The following is a 19721-nucleotide window of genomic DNA, read 5'->3' on the forward strand; positions in this document are numbered from 1 at the left end:
GACAACACATGTCACTAACTCTTTATCAGCTAGACGACTCCTTAGGCCCACTTCGTACAGTCCCTACTCCCTAGCGCATGCGCTCATTCTGCAGATAAGCCGTGTCAAAGGGTGTCATCGTTCGAGATTCTGGACATGACAATCGGATATCTTTCATTATTCTTATCCATTATTCAGGCGGACCTCGCAATTCGCGGGTACCTAGAAGGGAATTCCAAATCCGAGCACCCACTTGGCGTGTCTCAGCACACCTTTCACCGTCTCACAGTTACCGTCTTACAGATGATGTTCAAACTCAGAGCTCATGTTCCACTCACTATTGACCTTGGAAGTACGGGGTCTTGTCATTACAGGTTCTCGTTGACTTTGCGGGTTGTTTGATGTCCAAGTACTTGGCCCCAATGAGCCTTCACTACAAGAATGATGGCGACTCAACTGACAACGTTTATCTATCTTGCCCACAGATGATTCGCAGCACAGACCACGAGGACTTTCGGACCAGAACAATCCAGAAGGCTACGATCCTCAACTTTGGCCGGGATTGAGATTCAAGCGATTTCCCACCCCCTGACACAACTGAAACTGCTTTGAACGCACCGACGCGGCACTAACGGCCGCCGCCCAAACATCCGTTCTTTTTGTTGGCCCACTTGGTCGTCAGGCCCGATTAGTCTTACCAACCCGCCGTTCTTTTTGGATAGTCTTTGATGGAGTCTGTCCGACGATGATGCCGTCAGGAATTAGTAGTTTGGATCTTGACTCCGTGTCTCCATACAACCCACCTACTTTGTTACCTGCTTAGCTTCCTTTCTCTCAGAGACTTTCCTCCTTGAACAACGTACCGGTCTCACAATTTTGGTCTGGCCAGTATTTTGCTCACTTCAGTAATGTGTGTCTGATCCTCTGACACTTCTACGGCCGAACCCCTGTCGAATGTTACCCTCTCACTCAGCCTGACTCCAGTCCGCTGCTGCAGCCCGTGTTCTTCTTGTTGCCGATTTAGGTCAAACGCATCGGTCATGCATCCAGAACAAGCGTCGTGTCTTTCGTTGCATTCCGTTGTCTACGATTACCTCAATTAGGCTATATCGTTCCGATGCTATCTGAATCCACGCGCAGCTACCCCCCGGTTGTCCTTCGGATTGTGTGGAGATATCGACGTCTGACAAGGCCATCTTAACTACGGTCACTTACCACCCTGGTAGCTTCATTGTCGCTCATTTGATCTTCTGGTCGCCGCTCTCCCTTATTGCGATCTTCGATTCATGGGAAGCTTGTCATCATCTCATCTGCATTCCTTGTCTCTCGTTGTGGCTCGAACATGGCCTCTTAAGGTATCAAACCACCTGCTTACACATTCTTGATACAACTCTAACGTAAGAATCAATCTTAAAAAAACCCCTCCACCGGCTCCCTGCGCTAGCTTTGATCGTGTTATGCGGAATACTTTGCTAACTGCCCCTCTTGCTTCCAGGCACACTCTCCTTGTTTTCGACCCATTGATTCCCTATATTCGAGATACCCCATATGTTCTCAGTTGATATCTTCCCACACACTCGCTTCAAATAAGCTTTAAGCAATACTCTTCTCATTGGCAAAGTCCAGTTTGACAGATACCCTCTGAATACCCGGGATTAATAACAAAGCTTATATCAAATCCCTACAGTCGCCGATCTCAGTCGCGCGTTGGCCGAATATACTATCCACGAAGCCCTTGAATGAAGATGGCGGGCTCCAGCTTCAGTACGGAAAGGAGCTCAGTGCAACTTCGCCGTCACTCTACTCTAGCACATGAGTCGTATGAGGGCACCGCTTTACCACAGGTCACATCCCACCAAATGGTACTGAGTCCCCGTGGACCTCTACGCGGCTCGAGGTCTCCTATTTTAGCAAGCGCATTGCGCGGAAACTCCCAAGGAGCAGCGCCCCGGCACCATGCCCAAGACACATTGACAAGAGTGCCCAATACGCATCGGCGAACAGGAAGCACTCTGAAGACGGTTATGCGAAAGATCTTCACCCGCAAAAGGCGGAGTGATACTGATGATCTCGACGATGCCGTCTCGGATTCTCCTACCCCACACTCGCAAACGCCTCGGTCAAACAAGGACATGACCGAGATTTCCTTCTTAGAGCTCCAGAGTCCAAAGTCACAGACGCCAAGTTCGAGCAGCCCTCTTCAACGGGAAGGTGGCGGCTTGCGGGTTCCCGAAGCTAGCTCGCATAGTTTTGCACCGGTACTTTCTTGTCGCCGGCGAGCTACATTACCCAGCTTAATCATGTCCGAGGACGGCCGAAATGCGATGGAGACAGTTTTCAATACGGATAGCGCAAGATGGAGCCGGGACAGGAGCTCTCACGCGAATAGTGACCAGACAGACCTGCTACGCCGCGAGGATCTGCGAGTAAAGAGGCGATCACGAAGTGCTGATGCGCTTCGCGCGATGGCACGAGATCACCAAATGTCCCCTATTCAGTGGAGACGACGCAGCACTGAAACCACCTACGTCAATTCATCAGCTTTTGATATGGCTTCAGACAGCGAAACGTCCGACCGACCTCCTACAAGAACAACAGTTGCCAGCACATCCGAAACTCCCAGCGAGCGCCCAGTTGAGGTGCCTCTGAAGCAGGAGGAACAGGACAGCATAACGCCGAACATTGGAAATCTTGTAAACTGCATGCAGCACAGCGAAGATATCTCTCTTGAGCAGAGACTCACAACACTAGAGGTCAAGTTGATCGACCTTGAGTTTGCCATTGCCCGAATGCAGAATGTCCGCGCTGACCCTTCGCCGGCCGAGGCACTGAAAGAAAATAAAGTCTCTACGCCCACCAAGAGCAGACGACATGTCCGCAACAAGTCGTCGGCTCATCTCCAGTCCGCCGGCACCGGGGAGCTGAAGAGCGACGGATTCACGCCGGACGGTCGGCCTATCAGCACCGCTACAATACGACCTAGCAATCTGCAGCCATCACGGACTTTGCAAACACCATCTTCCACCTCGTTAAGCGACTTCAGCGGGATCTCAGTCGAGCAATACAGCGCTCTTGTCATGCTCCTGAGAAGGGAGCAGACCGCGCGAAGAAATCTGGAGACGCAGGTCACCAGTCTCAAGGAAGACATCGAGCAGCTGCAACGGCTCGCGAACAACTCAATATCCGTGGGCACGATGTACCCTATCCGCAGCCGAGAGTCTCAGGAGCTTGATCGTATGAGGAAAGCATTGGCTCGCTGTCCAACGGACTCCGTGACCTGCTCGGAAAAGATCGGCTCGCCGTACGAGAGTGAATCCGAAGTGGAGAGTCCTGGAGGCTCTTCCAGGGACGACGTGTTCGGGCGGCCGAAGTGGCAGTGTAACCGGCGCATTGAGGTCGCTCGTATGATATGACATTCCCCAGCTGCCAATCGTTTCCCGGCTGGCTTTCGGGGTCATATAATGTGGAGATCTCATTTATCCTCATGTTCAACACGGCGGAGGTGATGAGCCTCTTCAATTAAAGCATTCATCAATCCTTCCACCAACTTTCATTTTTCTCATTGCGGCCATTGATACCCTTCCATGGCGTCTAATTTTACAAGTTGGAGCTATCTCAACTCTCTTTCTTTCATGACTGATCCAAATTGTTGAACAATTGCTCTTGATCGCATTGGCCGTTGTGGGGCCTGTCATGACCCTCTTGATTTATTCATTCACAACCCCAGGATGAGGTCTGTCCTATGATACCACCATTCACTTGATCTATAATTCCTTCCATATATAGATACCAATAGATTGAAGGACATACACAGGCTCCGGAACTAGAACATAACTCCCAAATGCGACCCGTAAGACAAGGAATGCAGGAATCAACACTATTACTACGTACTATCTACAAGAACCATAAAAATCAACTACAGACGCTAAATGCCATGCTTCAACCCAGCGCAATCTTCCAGGTCCTACCCAGCTCACTCCGTCTTCTTAACCCGATCATCCTCCTCCGGCGTAAACTCAAGCCATTTCCCAAACAACCACGGCGACCGAGAAACCATAGACCCCACCGCAAACCCGATATACGCACCCGTCAGAATAGTAATAGGAAAAGCCTGCCACGGACGATCCCTGATCACCAGCAGCGTCAGCATCACTTCCACCCACAGAATCCCAACCGAGAATCCGGTCACCAAAAGGGGGAAAAAAACTCACCAATCCAACGGAATCGGCACAGCCCCAAACCACGCCCCGAGGGCCGTCCCCAGCGCACCGCCCCAGACGGCATCAGCCGGGCGCGCAAACGCCCACACCTCGCGCCACACAGCGCCGTCGACACCATGTACGTAGATCAGCGCTGTCGAAGCTAAAAGCGCCATGTGCGCGGCGCAGAGGACCGTCTCGGCATTGTGTGTCGTCAGGGGGGCGCCGAAGAGAACGAGGAGGAGTGCGAGGACGGGGGTCGCGAGGAGGAAAGTGAGGGTTAGGGAGAGGAGGGCGGGCTATTGTCAACCATTAGCACCAGCATGAGCATCCAAATTGATCATATCGAAATATATTTGTGAAAGAGGAGGAGGTGCATACCGTCAACTTTGCCGACAAACCGGCCGCATGCGCCTGGTTCTTCCTCTTGCCGAGCTTCCCCGCTCGAAGCGGGAGCTTCCTCTTCTCCTTCTCCTTGTCTTTCTCGTCCCCCTCGCCTACAGGTGAGGCCGGCGGCGAGGACAGCACCGAGCCCGCGGGCGGCAGACACACCATCACGTATGTCACCTGCAGGAGCGCCAAGAAGGGGAGCGTATTCAGCATTTCCACGACGGGATCAGCGACCAGCGCCTGGAACCGGACGGCCAGGATGGCCAGCAGCGCGGCGGGATGGACGAACGAGTATGTCCGGGCGAGTTGGCTTGGGAGGATATTCACGGGCGGAGCGGAGGGTTTCATGGCCGGAGGGGGGACTGGCGCGGACGAAGCGGCATTGGCTGCGCGGAGGGGGGAGGGTGGCGCTGAAGTCATGATGACAGGACTGATGGGCGCAGGAGCGCCCCGTGTAGAGTATTCAAAGGAGGGTGCGAGGACGACTTTGAGAACGAGTGAGGGTTGAAACTCGAGGTACTTGGAGACGATGCTGAATTATTTCGGAGAGTTCGGTGGCAGGGCCGGATCCCCTGACTCCCTGATTGGCTCATCCCATGAGCTATGGCTTGGTTGCCTTGATTGCCGCCTTCGTTTTCAGGCACTCACAACAGTCATTTGAATAGTCTTGATAATGACTCTATATCGTCCTCATTCATGGCCGCAAATCACACTACTCACTACACAATACTGACAGGAAGCGATCAAGCGTCGAAAAGTGCTCTATGTCTTTTGTTTTTCCATCCTATACCCACACGAATGACAGGTAACACCAGAAGCAAAGCCAACTACCCGACGAAAGGAAATACGGGAAAACGTAAATCGTGACGCATGAAATGGCGTAACAGAAAGGGGATCAGGGGTATGAATGGGACACGCCCACCGAACAGAGACGCGATATACAGTCCCACTCATTGAGTTGGCCCCAATAACAAACAGGCAGCAAAAAGCTTGAACACCGCTGCTCTAGTTAGGCACCTGGACATCATAGCCAGCAAATCAAAAGAAGGTGTAGAGTCGAGACGAAAACAAATTCGTGCAACCGAACTTATAGCTAGAAGTTCGACACGCATAAAGGAAAAATACACAAGAATAATCGATTGCCGGCCCACTTCTGAGCCTACCAAAGGACTGAAAAAGCATTGCAAAAAAACATCTGGCTGCGTTACATTCCAAAAAAGTGACGTAGGGCGAGCAGTGGCTCGTCGTTCCGCGTTGCTCAGGGCAATAGCCTGCCGAGCCTAACGAGGGAATCTAATTTAGAAGAGATTCTTTGTTCTGTTCAGGCTGCGCGGCAGCAAGAGCTTCAGTGTGCGATGGATTGCTAAGATCAGCAGAGGCAGCGGCTGGTGCTTCCTTGTCCAAGTCGGGATCAGTACGCGACATGACAGGACTGTCTGGAGTGCGGGGTTCTTCCGGGATCGCCGGGGGCAGGCCGGAGCTGGACATGATTGGGGATACTGGGGAGCGCGTTTGCTCTTCTCTGCTCTCCTTTGGCACCTCAATTGGTGCAGGTCCACTGCTGATTCTGTCCTTGCCAGCAGGGGACATGGTATGGTTGGACGCAGGTCTCTCATCCGGTTGCGCCGGGCTTCTGGTACGGTCTCGTTCCGAATCTCTCACGCCGTCCCGAACCAGCGCAACCTTGGCTTTGAATTTTCCAAAGAGGCTCCGCTTCTCGGGCTCTATGCTTTCCTTTGGAGCCGCGCTATTGTTTATCTCAGCGTCCAGGCTCAAAGGTTGCTGGGATGGGTCGCTGGCGAACTGCTGCAAATCCGACGGCGAGCTCTTGCTGGATTGCTGCCAACTGCCCACTGAGGTCGTGCTGCGCTCAGCGCTGGGATTTGATGCGGAAAGGGGTGGCGATGCAAGACCGAGTCCGATTTGTTCGTTGCTGCGCTTAGACGACCGATGGAACTTCCAACTCCGTCGGTGCTCCCGGCGGTCCGCTTTCTCGTCTGTCTGATCGAGATCCGAATGGTCTGTGAATGAGGAGCGAGAGTTCATGGAGGGTGTGCGCGAACCATGCGGTCTCAGTGAATTGTCTGCATTGTGCAAGTCATTCTGGACGCCTGGTTTCTCTCCAGCGGCGTTAACGGTGGTATCATCTCCGGGATTTGTCGTGTTAGGAGGTCTAGGGGTCGCCCCTCCGGCTTCACCATCGGCTTCGTGTGCCCGTGTAGCCGAGGGGACGACGCTCACAACAGATTCACCTGGCGCTGCCTGTAGCGACAGAGAAGAGCTGTGGGCACTCTCGCTGGCGCTGCCTGGAATCCGCTTCTTCTTCAGACGATTTGGCTGACGGGGTTCCTTCAGCTCACCGTTCTGCGGAGGGGACTTGGTGAATAAACTCGACAACTTTCGCTCCTTGGTTGGCGTCACGACGGACGGCGGAGGAGAGGACACCAGGGTCGGTAGAGGATCCTGAATGCCAGGCTTCTCGGCGATGGGGGAGCGAGCTTCGGCGACTTTTGGCATGGGGCCATGGGTCGACGAGTGAATGTATGTAGTGCCAGATTCGGCGTTGGATCCTGACGGAAGCGCCGGCGTCGTTTGGCTAGTTTCCTCCTGCGATGTGGGGGCGCGGCTAGATGACCGGGAATTCTGGATAGAAGGGTTGAGCCCAGACGGTTGAACACTGGTCGATTCCTGAACCCTGCCATACCTCGCGGAAGATATTGGTGACATTTTAGATGGCAATGTGTTGCTTCGATGGACTCCAACACCACTCAAGGAGGTTGGTGTCACCGGACCAGGAGAGTTGTTTGAATGGCGTGAATGCTTCGAGGACACGGAGACGTTCCTACGCAGATTCTCGTACTTGCGGAAGCTATCCGCGCCGCCGCTCGCGCTGGACACTGAGCGTCTAATGTTGGAATTCGTCGTCGTCCGGCGAGCAGTACCGCCCTCGACCTCCTTCAGGGTCTGTTCATCTGCGGCAGTACCATTCATTCCGAAAAGAAAGTGGTCCTGGTTTTCGATCAGGAAAATCAAAACATCCTGGCTCAGCTTGTACTCATCTGGCGACATATCGTGCTGTGGGTGAGACAGTAGCCCAGGTTGAAAAATGGCGGAGAGGTTCGCCGATGTCATTCGATTCTGGTCAGACTTGGACGCGAAGACGGCGAGGAGATCAAGGATGTAGAGAAGCAGTTGTTTGTTGAGTGGGGGAAGTTCCCTAATCAATTGCTGGTAGGCCGCGACAGCCTTTGCGTGATCGAAGGCATCCGAATCAGCCGAAGATCCATTTTCCTGAACCTGCCTCTGGTATGCGCGTAGCGGCTCGCGAAACCGCTCGTAAAAGTCCAAAGGTACGATCGGCTCGGGGAGCTGGTTCAGGTAGCGACGCAGAACATTTGCAGCATCGTGGACAGTGTATCCGGTCCAATCCAGCCCTTTTCCATATCGCTCCGGCGAATCAAAGATCTCTTGCAGGTCCTTGATACGTTTCGCAGATCCATTCAAACGGAAAATGCCTTCAACATCCGTTGCTGGAAGTAAAACCGCAGTCAGTAGGCCGTTCGCCCGAGCAAAGAAGAAGATCGATTGTTCGTACCTTTTTCCTTCAAGAAGACACCACACTTGGCGACGACGATGGGTACATAACCATAGATGAAGCTTTCGCCGTTATCGTTCGTGAGGGAGATCGCAACATTCGCATATTTGATGCTGACGTTGAGGGGAACACCGAAGATACCCTGAGGTTTTTCTGCGAGAGAAGGCGGATTAGCCTCACGTAAGAAAGAGCACTCAGAAATACTCCAAGCACCAAGCAAAGCAGCTTTCTGGACACGCTCGTAGTAATTGCACGCAGAATGGATGTAGCAAGCATAACAAAAGCAGGGCTAGCTGCAAGTTTGTCGAACTGCAGGAAAAGTGTCGCATAGGCCAGGAGCGCTGGTTCGCAACCGAGGTCGCCCAGCGCAGGCAACTCAGAAACCAGCGCCTCCAACAGACAAGGGCTTTTTTTCTTCCAAATAGCGTACCTTTGACATCCTCTTTCCTCGTGTTACGTTTAAACTGCCTCCACCAAGATGCCAGGTCTCGCTTTGATGGTGGAGAGGTCGCGATTCCGTCATGGTTCGCAGAGGGTGGGAGGGGGTGGATCGGCTCAATGCCAGGCTGCGACTTGCCTGTCACCATGATGTCTCGAGTGTCCGAGAAATGTGAGTTGGCAGGAGGCCTCTCGGGTCTGTTATTCGAAAGAGTAACTCTGGGGTAGGCGATAAAATCGAGTCCTTCGTCACCGCCCTCGTGTTTTCGCAGGATCCGAGGCTGGAACTGTGATCCCAAAATAGCACCAGCGGGAGACAGAGCCGCGCGCCGTCCGCAACGCCCACAGCGGATCGACGAAGGAGACGGTCAGTTAATAATGCGGGGAAATCCAGCTCGATAAGTCCCGTGGATGCCTCGATGATAAATGCGACCGAGTGGCGATGAGACGGAGCTGAAATGGTGAGGACGGGAGTACGGGGGAAAGAAGGAGAGAAGAGGGCGGGAAAAAAAGTGGTCAAGTCGGAGGGGTTAAGAGGTACGGTGGATGGAAGAAAGGGTGATTAGATTGGAGAGGCACAAGGGACGGTTACTCTCTTCAGGCTGACAGTGGCTTCAGGCTCCTCCTGGGAACTGTGGAAAGGGAGGGGATGAACCAATCCCTTAGAGGAGGTCTCAGTTCAAGGGAGTGAAGACTAAATGGAGACAGGGGTGGGTTTTTCATTCAATAATCAGTTAGAACGTCTGAAAGAGAGGAGGAGTAGAGAAAGGATTGGCGGAACACCACGAAGGAGATGGCGATGGAGGAGAATGAGGGGCGTTGATGGGCTGAACCGATTTATTATTATTATTATTATTATTATTATTATTACTATGACCCTCAGCGCTGAGGTAAGTAAGGTTAGAGGATAATTTTCTTGACGAGGGATCGACTACCATCTACGGAGGACATACATAATAACTAGAAGGTACCTTACCGGGCGCTATGTAATGATTGCTTATTGCTATATGAGCAGTGAAGAGACCCAGAACCAAGGAACCAGCAGCTCTGGAAGTTTTGGAGTCCTGCAGTCCTGCTTCTCTTAGTTGTCTAGACTATCGGGAAAGTCGATGGAACGCTGACGATTCCCCGCCCACAGGAGTAGCAGATACGGCTAGGTTCAACTAAGTAGAAGGTAGCACTAGACCAAAGTGGTATATAGCAAGGTACCGAGTACAGACTAGGTCTTCTCGAAGGGGAAAAGTAATAAGAGAGTCACCTCCCCCAAGCAATCGAGACCCTTGGGACCCGATGACCTAGTCGCCAGGTCCCAAACACAAAGAAAGGCACACCAGTGTACCCCGTAGCTAAGAATGATATAATGACGCTGAACAGAGCAGGTTCTTCATTTCGCCGTTGGCTAGGGTAACTGGCATACCAGACTGTTCCAAGGCTAACAGGGGGTACACGCCACAGATGTAAGCTCAATATATATGCTGATTGAACTAGACCGAAGCCAGATATTGCAATACCAGACGGAGTCTGCCGCAGTACAGTCAATATAATCTACGGATAAATTCAGATAGGTAATGTGTGAAGCCACTGATCCACCAATACCACGCAGAAGCTAATGCCAGTATGCCACATATGTAACTGTGGATAGAAGGGGCATTAGAAACTTTTAGCATTGCAAAAAAAACTTCCTAATGGAAACTGGCCGTTAAATCCATAGATAATTCAAGCCAGAGTAAGAGAGCATTCATCCCATTGATTAGCTAGCTATGATCACTTCCAGAGAAGGTATGTATGGGTGGTGACCCTGGTGGGGTTGGCAATGTAGCAAGGCTGATGACCATGGTTCTGTCCATGCCACAATTTCAGCATTAAGTCCTGCCTGTTCAGGGCCCCCCAACTTCTGGCTGGCGGCGGCGTTCTTTTTTTAAGTTGGAGCTCGGCTATCCTAAAGGGGTTAGACTCGAATGTGTAGAGTCAAGTCGGTTGGTAACATTTCGGGTGTGGACGAGCTTTCTTCCGTTGTATAGCCGCGGTAGGAGCAGAAGCCTGAATGGCACTGAGGAGGCGCGGTTCTCAATAAGAGCTTATAAATTGGTGTACTGATAGCTTAACTCTCATTTTGTGATCCGTGATCTTAAACTGGCACAATGATGTATCATCCTTATCATCCAGAGGTAGATTGACTGCGCAAAGCTCTAAGGTAGAGACAGGTGATTGAGGTCACATGAGCTCATCACGTATCACGTGACTGAAAACAGTAGCTTCCGCAGCCTCGAAGGTTATCAAGTGCCGGCTCATCAAAAATTATTGTGCTTGATCGAAACATCATCATCCACATTTCTCTTTTTGCTTTGTCTTTCAAGCCACATCTAGATCACATCATAATGGACGGGTAAGTCCTTTTGCCTACGGAGTCTTCAGCAAGCCCGTCTTGGGATTCGTGCGCTAAACTAACATGGAACCAGACTTACAGCCGCGGAACAGCGAGAGCTCGCTTCTCGCATGGAAAGGAAGCAACTGAAGGAGTTTATGACTGTATGTTCTTATCTGGCGCCTTGATCCCGCCGCCCAACGTGTCCTACCCTGTGTCCAATATCTTCGACCCGTCGACCGTAGAGGCCTGCTTCTGACTGTTTTCCGCCATACAGATGTACTCCAAGCTCGTCCAGCGCTGCTTCGACAACTGCGTCAACGACTTCACCACCAAGTCTCTTATCTCCCGTGAAGAAGGTTGTGTCATGCGCTGCGTGGACAAATATATGAAGGCTTCCGGCCGCTTGAACGAGCGCTTCCAGGAGCAGAACGCTGCTATGATGCAGGGTGGACAGATGCCTGGCCGGTAATCCACCCGTGGTCTTGTCTCTTCTCTTCGTATGGTGTATAAAATGCGTTGGGTTCTATTTCACAGCCCTGGGGCATGATCGTCTTCTGCTCAGTGAATGGGCATCTGGGCTGGTTCCTGTATGAAAGCGGAGGAGAATCCGCCACGAAGGGGCTATAGTGGGAGGTATCTGCTTGGGCTTGCTTTGATCTGTGTAACATGTACCATATAGCATATTCCTACTTTCGTGACTCATGAGCCGGTAGCCCTTGATGGGTTGATGGCCCGTCACATTGTCCAATGCAGAAAAAATGAAGGCACTGAAGCGCAAAACTCGGAGTCATTTGAGACGATCTACTTTCACGGGTATCTATCTAGAAATATGTAACTCAGTATGACGCAGTTGAGGCTTTCCTATCAGAGACAAGCAAGCCCGATACAAGGATAAGGCTGGGAAAAATCTCCAATTCGGGTGATTACAGTCTAGTTTAGCCCGACGACTGGAACTTATTGGTTGATTTGTGCCAAAGATGTGAGATTAGTCAACTCATTTGAACGATAGAACGGAGCATTCTGTTGGCATCTATCTACCCATTGTTTCTCGTGGTAACTATCCTGCCTCATAGGCTCGTAGCTAGTGATGTCTTGGCGGGACACGGACCAAATGTCGTCCGGAAAACATTACCCTTTTCGACACTTTCGTCATCATAGCTCAGCCTGGTTGAGAGAACAGGCCGAACTCGGCCTCGCGCTCGATATCTGGTGTATAGAAGTTGTCGAGCCAGGATAATATTGCTCAGTTGGCAAGCGAGCTATATGGTAGAGTGCTGCTGAGCTGGCTGTACAGATCATATTCCCTAGAGGTTGATTGCATCGTAGTAATGAACAGACTATCCGTACAATGAAGCTGGATCAACTGCCGCACCAGACCGTCCAACATCAATTGGAGAATGCGGAGATATGAGGGGATTATATGCAGTTCTGACTTGTTACTACTACTATTACTATCAAAGATCCACCTGGCATGATCCAAATGTCAAAGGAAGAGGAGTCATAACCCAGAATATGAGATTGTCCAACCCGAGAGTTTCCCGTCGGAGTCTGTATCGCTACCCCTCACCCCACCGCCATCCCCTCCCCCTCGCCGAATTTTGACCTCCTCAGAAGACCAAAGATCCACTTCCCGATCGACTCGTCTCGAGCAACGTGGTTCTTTATAATCAGGCTTGCACGCTTATCGCCTTCCTCCAGAAAGACAATCCTTTATTTCACCTTCCCTGCGCTCCTCTTCCGCAGAGTTCCCGTACCATCCGAACTCCGAACTCGTTGACATCATGGCCGACACTGTTGGAAAGGTGAGTCGATATCAGCGCTATATCATCGAAATTGATTACCTTCTCGTGAGAAGTGGCTGCTGACTGGGCATTTAGACCATCACTTGCAAGGTACGACCATTGACGCTACAGCACCCTTCCGGAATCCTGCTTGACTAGGTTATACTGGGCTGCTTCGGCGCACACAAGCTAAATCATACTGGGAACTGTAGGCTGCCGTTGCATGGGGTGCTGGCGAGCCTCTCTCGATTGAGGATGTCGAGGTCGCACCTCCCAAGGCTCACGAAGTCCGTATCCAGGTTCTGCACACTGGTGTCTGCCACACAGGTTGGTATCTCTAGGTTGGGAAGTATTCAGAAAAAGTGCCACAACTAATCGGGTTTCAGATGCCTACACACTGTCTGGAAAGGACCCCGAGGGTGCTTTCCCCGTCATTCTCGGACACGAGGGTGCTGGTATTGTCGAGTCGGTAGGAGAGGGTGTCACCTCGGTGAAGCCCGGGGACTATGTCGTTGCTCTTTAGTACGTTCCAGCGATGAACCAGTCGAGTAATATCCAGCTAACGCCGATATGAAGCACTCCCGAGTGCCGTGAGTGCAAGTTCTGCAAGTCCGGCAAGACCAACCTCTGCGGCAAGATCCGTGCCACACAGGGCAAGGGTGTGATGCCGGACGGTACTTCGCGGTTCAAGGCCCGTGGCAAGGACCTGTTGCACTTCATGGGCACCTCCACCTTCTCCCAGTACACCGTTGTTGCTGATATCTCCGTTGTCGCTGTCACACCCAAGATCCCTACTGACCGGTCCTGCCTGCTCGGTTGTGGTATCACCACCGGCTACGGTGCGGCCGTTGTCACCGCCAAGGTCGAGGAGGGCTCGAACGTGGCTGTCTTTGGTGCTGGCTGTGTTGGTCTTTCCGTCATCCAGGGTGCCGTCAAGAACAAGGCTGGCAAGATCATTGCCGTCGATGTCAACGACAGCAAGGAGGCGTGGGCTCGCAAGTTCGGTGCCACCGACTTTGTCAACCCCACCAAGCTCAACGGCAAGACCATCCAGGAGCAGCTCATTGAGATGACCGATGGTGGTTGCGACTACACCTTCGACTGCACCGGTAACGTCGGTGTTATGCGCGCCGCCCTGGAAGCCTGCCACAAGGGTTGGGGCGAAAGTATCATCATCGGTGTTGCTGCTGCTGGCCAGGAAATTTCTACCAGACGTAAGTGTGTGTCCTATAATCAACTGCAAATTACTTACAGTCAATAGCATTCCAACTCGTTACTGGCCGTGTATGGAAAGGATGCGCTTTCGGTGGTATCAAGGGCCGTACACAGCTGCCTGGTCTGGTCGACGACTACCTGAATGGCGAGCTCAAGGTGGACGAGTTCATCACCCACCGTGAGCCGCTCTCCAAGATCAACACTGCCTTTGAGCAGATGAAGCAGGGTGACTGCATCCGCTGCGTTGTCGACATGTCGTAGAGGGTTATGTTTTCTCCATGTGTAAAATCAGATACAGACGAGCTGACGATCTATGGCGTATCAATATACCATTTCTTTATTGCAACTGAATCTGTATGAGTTTGAGCAATTGGCAGTAGATAGAACGGTGTACCAACCGACTACTTGTATGTCTCTAATGCTCGCAAGGTCCTCACTGCCATCTGTATCCGTCAGTGACCGAGGACCTTGCTGATCTTTGATCATTAGATCTACCCCTCTGCAACCAATTTTGAGTACGCTAGGTCTTGTCTAACAGAGACGCGCAACTTCTCCACCCATAGATACCATCACCGCGACCCCGCATCGGAATTCCATGACTACTCCGTAACTCCAATGCCATCTTCCTATCAAGCGGACAACGTCCGATCCGCGAATCCATCGGAGAATGACTGACGATGCATACTGATAAGCATACCAGTTCCAACCCGCGCCGTCTCAGTGACATGAGGCACTTGAGATACTCACCTGCAGTATAAAAGAGGGGCAGCTACCGCTGCCCTTCCACCTCTACACGTCAACCTCAACCAGCAGACAAAAGAAACAAAAGCAAAGCAAAATGACCATTGAAATCCCCCTCCCAGAACCCTTCGCCTCCATCCCCCGCTACACCCTCACCCTCGGCCCCTCCCCCATCCACCCGCTCCCCAACACCTCCGCCGATCTGCACACTACCATCTACGCCAAACGCGAAGACCTCAACTCCGCCCTCGCCTACGGCGGCAACAAAACCCGCAAACTCGAGTACCTCGTCGCCGACGCCCTCGCCCAAAACGCCACGACCCTCGTCTCCATCGGCGGCGTCCAATCCAACCATACCCGCCAGGTCGCCGCCGCCGCCGCACACGCCGGCCTCACCGCCCGCCTTGTGCAGGAGCACTGGGTTGATTGGGAGGACGCGCATTATGACAGGGTAGGCAATATCCAGCTATCGCGGCTGATGGGGGCGGATGTGCGATTGCACCCTGCGGGCTTTGGGATCGGGCATAAAGAGAGTCTGAAGCAGTTGATGGGTGAATGTGAGGCGCGCGGTGAGCGTGCTTACTATATACCCGCGGGGGCGTCGGACCATCCGCTCGGCGGGCTGGGGTTTGCGCGGTGGGCGTTTGAGGTGGCGATGCAGGAGCGGGAGATGGGGGTGTTCTTCGATGTGGTGGTTGTGTGTGCGGTGACGGGGAGTACGTTTGCGGGGATGATTGCTGGGTTTAAGTTGCTGGAGCGGATGGAGCAAAGCAGCAAGAAGAGGCGGGTTATTGGGATTGATGCGTCGGCGAGGCCGGCGGAGACGAGGGCGCAGGTGCTAAGGATTGCGAGGAGTACAGCTGCTAAGATCGGGCTGAAGGAGGAGGATATCTCCGAGGAGGATGTGGTTCTGGATGAGAATTACCATGAGGGGGTTTATGGGGTGCCTGGCGAGGGGACTATCAAGGCCATGGAGTATGCTGCCAGCAAGGATGCGTTCATCACGGACCCTGTGTATGAAGGGAAGAGCTTCGCGGGGTTGATTGATTTGGCGAAGAAGGGCGAGTTCGCGGGGAAGACTGTGCTATATGCGCATCTTGGGGGGCAGCCGGCTTTGAATGCGTATAGCGAGATTGGGAGAGCGAAGTAGCGTGGGCACTGATCACTTGGACTGTAAGGTGTGTTGAGTCGAGATATATATTTGGCTGGACGAGGAGTATATAATGTCATTCCATTTCGATCCAAGCGCGAGCAGGAGTTCGATGAATAAAAATGACTTGATACGCAATGAGAAACTACAGTACAGTGACCGAACAGTAAGTACGATGATTGATTCATTATAACGAGTGGCTATAGTTGGCTACTGATAAACTATTAATAGGCAGATGCGATAGCATGATCGTGGAATGACTCCCCCTAGAAGAGCTTGTGCTCCAGGGTCATCTCAGAATCAGGCTGGAGACCAACACAGGCTCGGAAGATGTTGGTCAGAGCAGAGCGCTGCTTGGCCAGAGCATTGACAACAGGGGTGCCAGGAGGAGTCAGAGGAGCCTGTAATCTATTAGTCTATGGCCTATGCCCAGAAGATAGTAGGATAAATACCTTGAGCATGTAGCTCAGGACACTGAGAACACTGTGGAATCCCTTGTACTCGGCATCATCAGCCGACTTCCAGGTGATACGAGTCATCATCTCGGCGATAACAACCAGGTCGATGATCAAAGGGGAAGCAAGCAGAGAGTCCTCGCAGATGTTGAACAAACTGATGGTCTGGTGGCCACCCATGAAGATCTCGGCGTAGTACTCATCCAGAGCACGCTTGTTGTCACCGACAGCGGGCATGTACTTGATGACAACAGTGTGGTCGGGATGTTCGCCCTCCTTGTAGAGGAGGTGGTTCGCCGCGACCATGTCATCAACGACATTGGACTTGGAGATCTCCTTGGAACGGAACTGCTTCTGAGAGCTCAAGTTCTTGCCGTCGTTGTTACCCAGGTGGTTGTAGCTGGCTATCGAGGTGAGCTTGATACCCGCATTAATCAAAAAGTCAACCAGAGCAGACTTCATCTTGGTCTGGCCCGACTTGAAGTCGTCACCACCAATGAAGGCACCGTGCTTCTCCGCAAGCTGGATGGCACCGGGCACGAAAGTGTTCTGGGGCGATCCGTTGATGAAAGGAACGTTGTCCAAGATACAAGCCACCGCAAAAACGGTAGAGGGAGAGACCTCCTGGTGGCCGGCCTTGATAGCGTTCAGCAGGTTGTCTGCAGTGTCATTGACGCCGGGGATGATATCAGCGTAGCGCTCGGTGTTGGCAGTCCACATGACAATGACCTTGTTCAGACCATTCTGAGCCTTGAAGTCACTATTGAGTTTATTAGCATCTATATAACTGGATCAGTGGTTGCACTCACCGCATGTCCTTCTGGATACGCTCGACGTGAGCCCAGCAGGCCTTGTCGCCCTCGATGACATTGTCTGCACGGTCTTCCTGATTGGCAGCAATGAAGTCGGGGTAGTAGATACTGGGCAAGGGCTTCATTTCGGCCAACTCCTTACGAACCAGCTGCTTGAGGGTTGGCTCAAGAACCTGCGCGCGGTCCATGGCATCCGCAAGGTTCATGCTGCTGATGTCCCAACCGCCAATGACAAGATCATTGGGGTGGACCATGGGGAGCATGTCATGGAACGGAATGTTGATCTCCTCACCAGTCTTGCAATCAGTACCTAGCTTGACGGTGGAGCTCATGACAACGGAGCCGTAGTAGTTGGCAGCGCGCTCGCCTTCGCGGGTCTCCCAGACGAGGCGGCGGCGATTGGCAAGGATACCAGCAGTCACCGTGGACCCGTTGTTTCCACCCCAACCGACCAACATCATACCGACCTTGCCGACCTTGCGGTCGACCTTGAACTGGTAGTTGGTCACCTTCGGAGTGGCGACCATCTTACCATCGGCATTGCGAGTAATGTCAGTGGTGTGGTAAGCATACTGACTCTTGATCTCGTTGTCAGTGTACTCAACGTTGGGCGAGTTGACGGTGAAAAGAGGAGCGGTGGTGGTACGAGCCGACCCGTTCACGGCGCCATTGGCAGCAGCATCCAAGGTTGCGTGGGGAGCCATTGCTTTAAAAGTTTGCTGAAAGCTCGAGTGATTTATTGGATGTATAGTGAACTATCCGGTGCTCCACCACGAGAGGATGAGCGCCGGCCGTTGAACGGGTGGTGACGCCTAAAGACAAAGTATGTCAGCTCGGATCAATTGTGATGTTATTCACTCGCAAGTTGAGGAAGGCAGGCTCAATTGAGCTTCCTGACCTGGAGACGGGGAATGGTTCCGGACATGACGCAGTACTTACGAGTTGAGAAGTGTGCCGAAAATTTTGACGGTTTTTAAGCGATCACGCCTCGGAGAGTGTGATCAGAAAGCTTAGAACCAGGAAAATTCTTGGACTAGAGAACAGAAGCTGATGTACGATGTGTTGAGAGAAAGAAGAAAGTCCAAGGGGGCGAGGAGGGAAAACGGCAGGATATTTAAAGCGGACCACGATACTCCTTAGTCACGATGTCTCCCGCAATGCTCCGCAACCCACTCTCTCCATCTCAATGAGGATTCCCCAAGGTTCTACCCCCAAATTAGGCCCCGGTTGCCAGTAGTGACTTGGTAGCGATAACGGAAGCAGGAATCAAGGGTAGTGAATTGTCAGTTGCGGTGTGACTATCAGTAGAAGTACAGATTCTAGTGTCTCTTGCCCCTCCAGGTACCCCTCCATTAATGCTGTCCATTGGCTTACCATTTGCCTTCTACCGATCGAAGCAACACTTTGTTTTGTAGAATCTTGAGGTCTCCGCTCATTAATTGCTATTGACAGTTGGTGAAGCTCCCAAAGCTGCTGCCTGGATGCGGAACACACGCTGTTCCTGCGAGATAGCACTGGATAGATACACCGAGGTTCCAAGACTGCTAGGTCGGGCGTCATTATTCCGTCAACCTCAATCTTTGCTGTCGGCTAGTGCTTTATCTATTGGATAAATGACAACTTCAGGAGTCATGTTTCATATCTTTGATACTCCAAGTACTACTACCTACAGAAACCGATCACGACAACCGACAACAGGCAATTGAGCACATGGAACGTGCCTAGATTGAGAAAGTAACTGAGACAGCGCATCGGACCCGATTCAGGAGTAAAGGACAACTTGTGGTCTGCGCTTGCATCACTCGCGAACAGAGTGGGCCGAGTCGGTGTTGACCAGGACGAAAACAGTTTACTGTTGCAGTGATGCTCCGCTTTGAATTGGCGGTCTACGGAGTACGCATGGAGACGGAACGGAGTTACGGAGAGACTGGACCCTAAGGAAGGTGCCTATGCTCGGCCTCGACGGGGGCATAATTGCCGTCTCGCACATTGAACGACTGGACATTTTGATGAAAGTAAGCAAAGATCAAAGGGTTGACTAAAGGCTGGTATACAGACAACAAATATCTATCAGGGATTTGAGTGTACGAATGTCAGTGGACTGGTATGGCCTCATGGTGCTTGCAGCCCCTGGAATGTTGCGGTGTGCAGTAGGCGGAAAGCTCGGCTGGAGGTTCCATGGTTACATCCAACACGATGGCCTCATCCTCTGCTCATAATTATTTATGCGGGCTTGACGGCAGTAGTGCAACCAATATGGAAGGGGATTACATCGCCAGGTCCATAATCATCAATGCTTTTGTACGAAATGCGGCGTGAACCACAGGTAGACATCTGCGCTCGCAGCTATTCTACTACGAACTCACAAGCTGCTAGGCAATTACATAGCCCCAAGGTATGCAATTATGAGGAACTGTATATGCTTGTTTCCAATTGTCGAGGTTCCAGGAAGAGAAGTGAGCCTCCCAACTCCTGAACCTCGAGTTGATCAGTGGGAGCTGGGATTCGTCCAAGTCTATCAGATGCTAGAGTAATAGACATTGTGAGCTCATTGACTGAAAGAGCCACACAATCTGCATTCTTGCAACTTGTTGACAT

The 19721-nt window shown here is 52.1% G+C and overlaps 7 protein-coding genes across 7 annotated transcripts; 4 read left to right on the plus strand and 3 right to left on the minus strand.

Annotated features, from left to right (window-relative positions):
- Positions 1 to 1724: 1724 nt before the first annotated feature.
- On the plus strand, positions 1725 to 3392 carry ALT_4740 (uncharacterized protein; the record flags this gene model as incomplete). The annotated part of the gene is made up of 1 exon (XM_033556860.2): positions 1725 to 3392. The coding sequence occupies one exon, from the start codon at positions 1725 to 1727 to the stop codon at positions 3390 to 3392; it is 1668 nt and encodes a 555-aa protein (XP_033412751.2).
- Positions 3393 to 3952: 560 nt separating this feature from the next.
- On the minus strand, positions 3953 to 4988 carry ALT_4741 (PIG-F family protein; the record flags this gene model as incomplete). The annotated part of the gene is made up of 3 exons (XM_033556861.2): positions 3953 to 4106; positions 4191 to 4477; positions 4560 to 4988. The coding sequence occupies 3 exons, from the start codon at positions 4986 to 4988 to the stop codon at positions 3953 to 3955; spliced, it is 870 nt and encodes a 289-aa protein (XP_033412752.2).
- An 873-nt stretch (positions 4989 to 5861) lies between these two features.
- On the minus strand, positions 5862 to 8750 carry ALT_4742 (Rho GTPase-activating protein; the record flags this gene model as incomplete). The annotated part of the gene is made up of 3 exons (XM_033556862.2): positions 5862 to 8098; positions 8164 to 8316; positions 8594 to 8750. The coding sequence occupies 3 exons, from the start codon at positions 8748 to 8750 to the stop codon at positions 5862 to 5864; spliced, it is 2547 nt and encodes an 848-aa protein (XP_033412753.2).
- Positions 8751 to 10979: 2229 nt separating this feature from the next.
- On the plus strand, positions 10980 to 11438 carry tim9 (protein transporter TIM9; the record flags this gene model as incomplete). The annotated part of the gene is made up of 3 exons (XM_033556863.1): positions 10980 to 10987; positions 11061 to 11130; positions 11244 to 11438. The coding sequence occupies 3 exons, from the start codon at positions 10980 to 10982 to the stop codon at positions 11436 to 11438; spliced, it is 273 nt and encodes a 90-aa protein (XP_033412754.1).
- Positions 11439 to 12750: 1312 nt separating this feature from the next.
- Positions 12751 to 14226, plus strand: ALT_4744 (bifunctional alcohol dehydrogenase/S-(hydroxymethyl)glutathione dehydrogenase; the record flags this gene model as incomplete). The annotated part of the gene is made up of 6 exons (XM_033556864.2): positions 12751 to 12771; positions 12847 to 12861; positions 12963 to 13077; positions 13137 to 13272; positions 13327 to 13964; positions 14012 to 14226. The coding sequence occupies 6 exons, from the start codon at positions 12751 to 12753 to the stop codon at positions 14224 to 14226; spliced, it is 1140 nt and encodes a 379-aa protein (XP_033412755.2).
- Positions 14227 to 14803: 577 nt separating this feature from the next.
- On the plus strand, positions 14804 to 15856 carry ALT_4745 (putative 1-aminocyclopropane-1-carboxylate deaminase; the record flags this gene model as incomplete). Its single annotated transcript, XM_033556865.2, has 1 exon — positions 14804 to 15856. One exon carries the CDS (start codon positions 14804 to 14806, stop codon positions 15854 to 15856), a length of 1053 nt encoding a protein of 350 aa, XP_033412756.1.
- Positions 15857 to 16122: 266 nt separating this feature from the next.
- Positions 16123 to 17827, minus strand: ALT_4746 (inositol-3-phosphate synthase INO1; the record flags this gene model as incomplete). Its single annotated transcript, XM_033556866.2, has 3 exons — positions 16123 to 16257; positions 16309 to 17071; positions 17121 to 17827. 3 exons carry the CDS (start codon positions 17825 to 17827, stop codon positions 16123 to 16125), a joined length of 1605 nt encoding a protein of 534 aa, XP_033412757.2.
- Between the last annotated feature and the right edge of the window lie 1894 nt (positions 17828 to 19721).

Source organism: Aspergillus lentulus (assembly GCF_001445615.1).
Source record: "Aspergillus lentulus DNA, contig: Alt08, strain: IFM 54703, whole genome shotgun sequence".
Classification (NCBI taxonomy): domain Eukaryota; kingdom Fungi; phylum Ascomycota; class Eurotiomycetes; order Eurotiales; family Aspergillaceae; genus Aspergillus; species Aspergillus lentulus.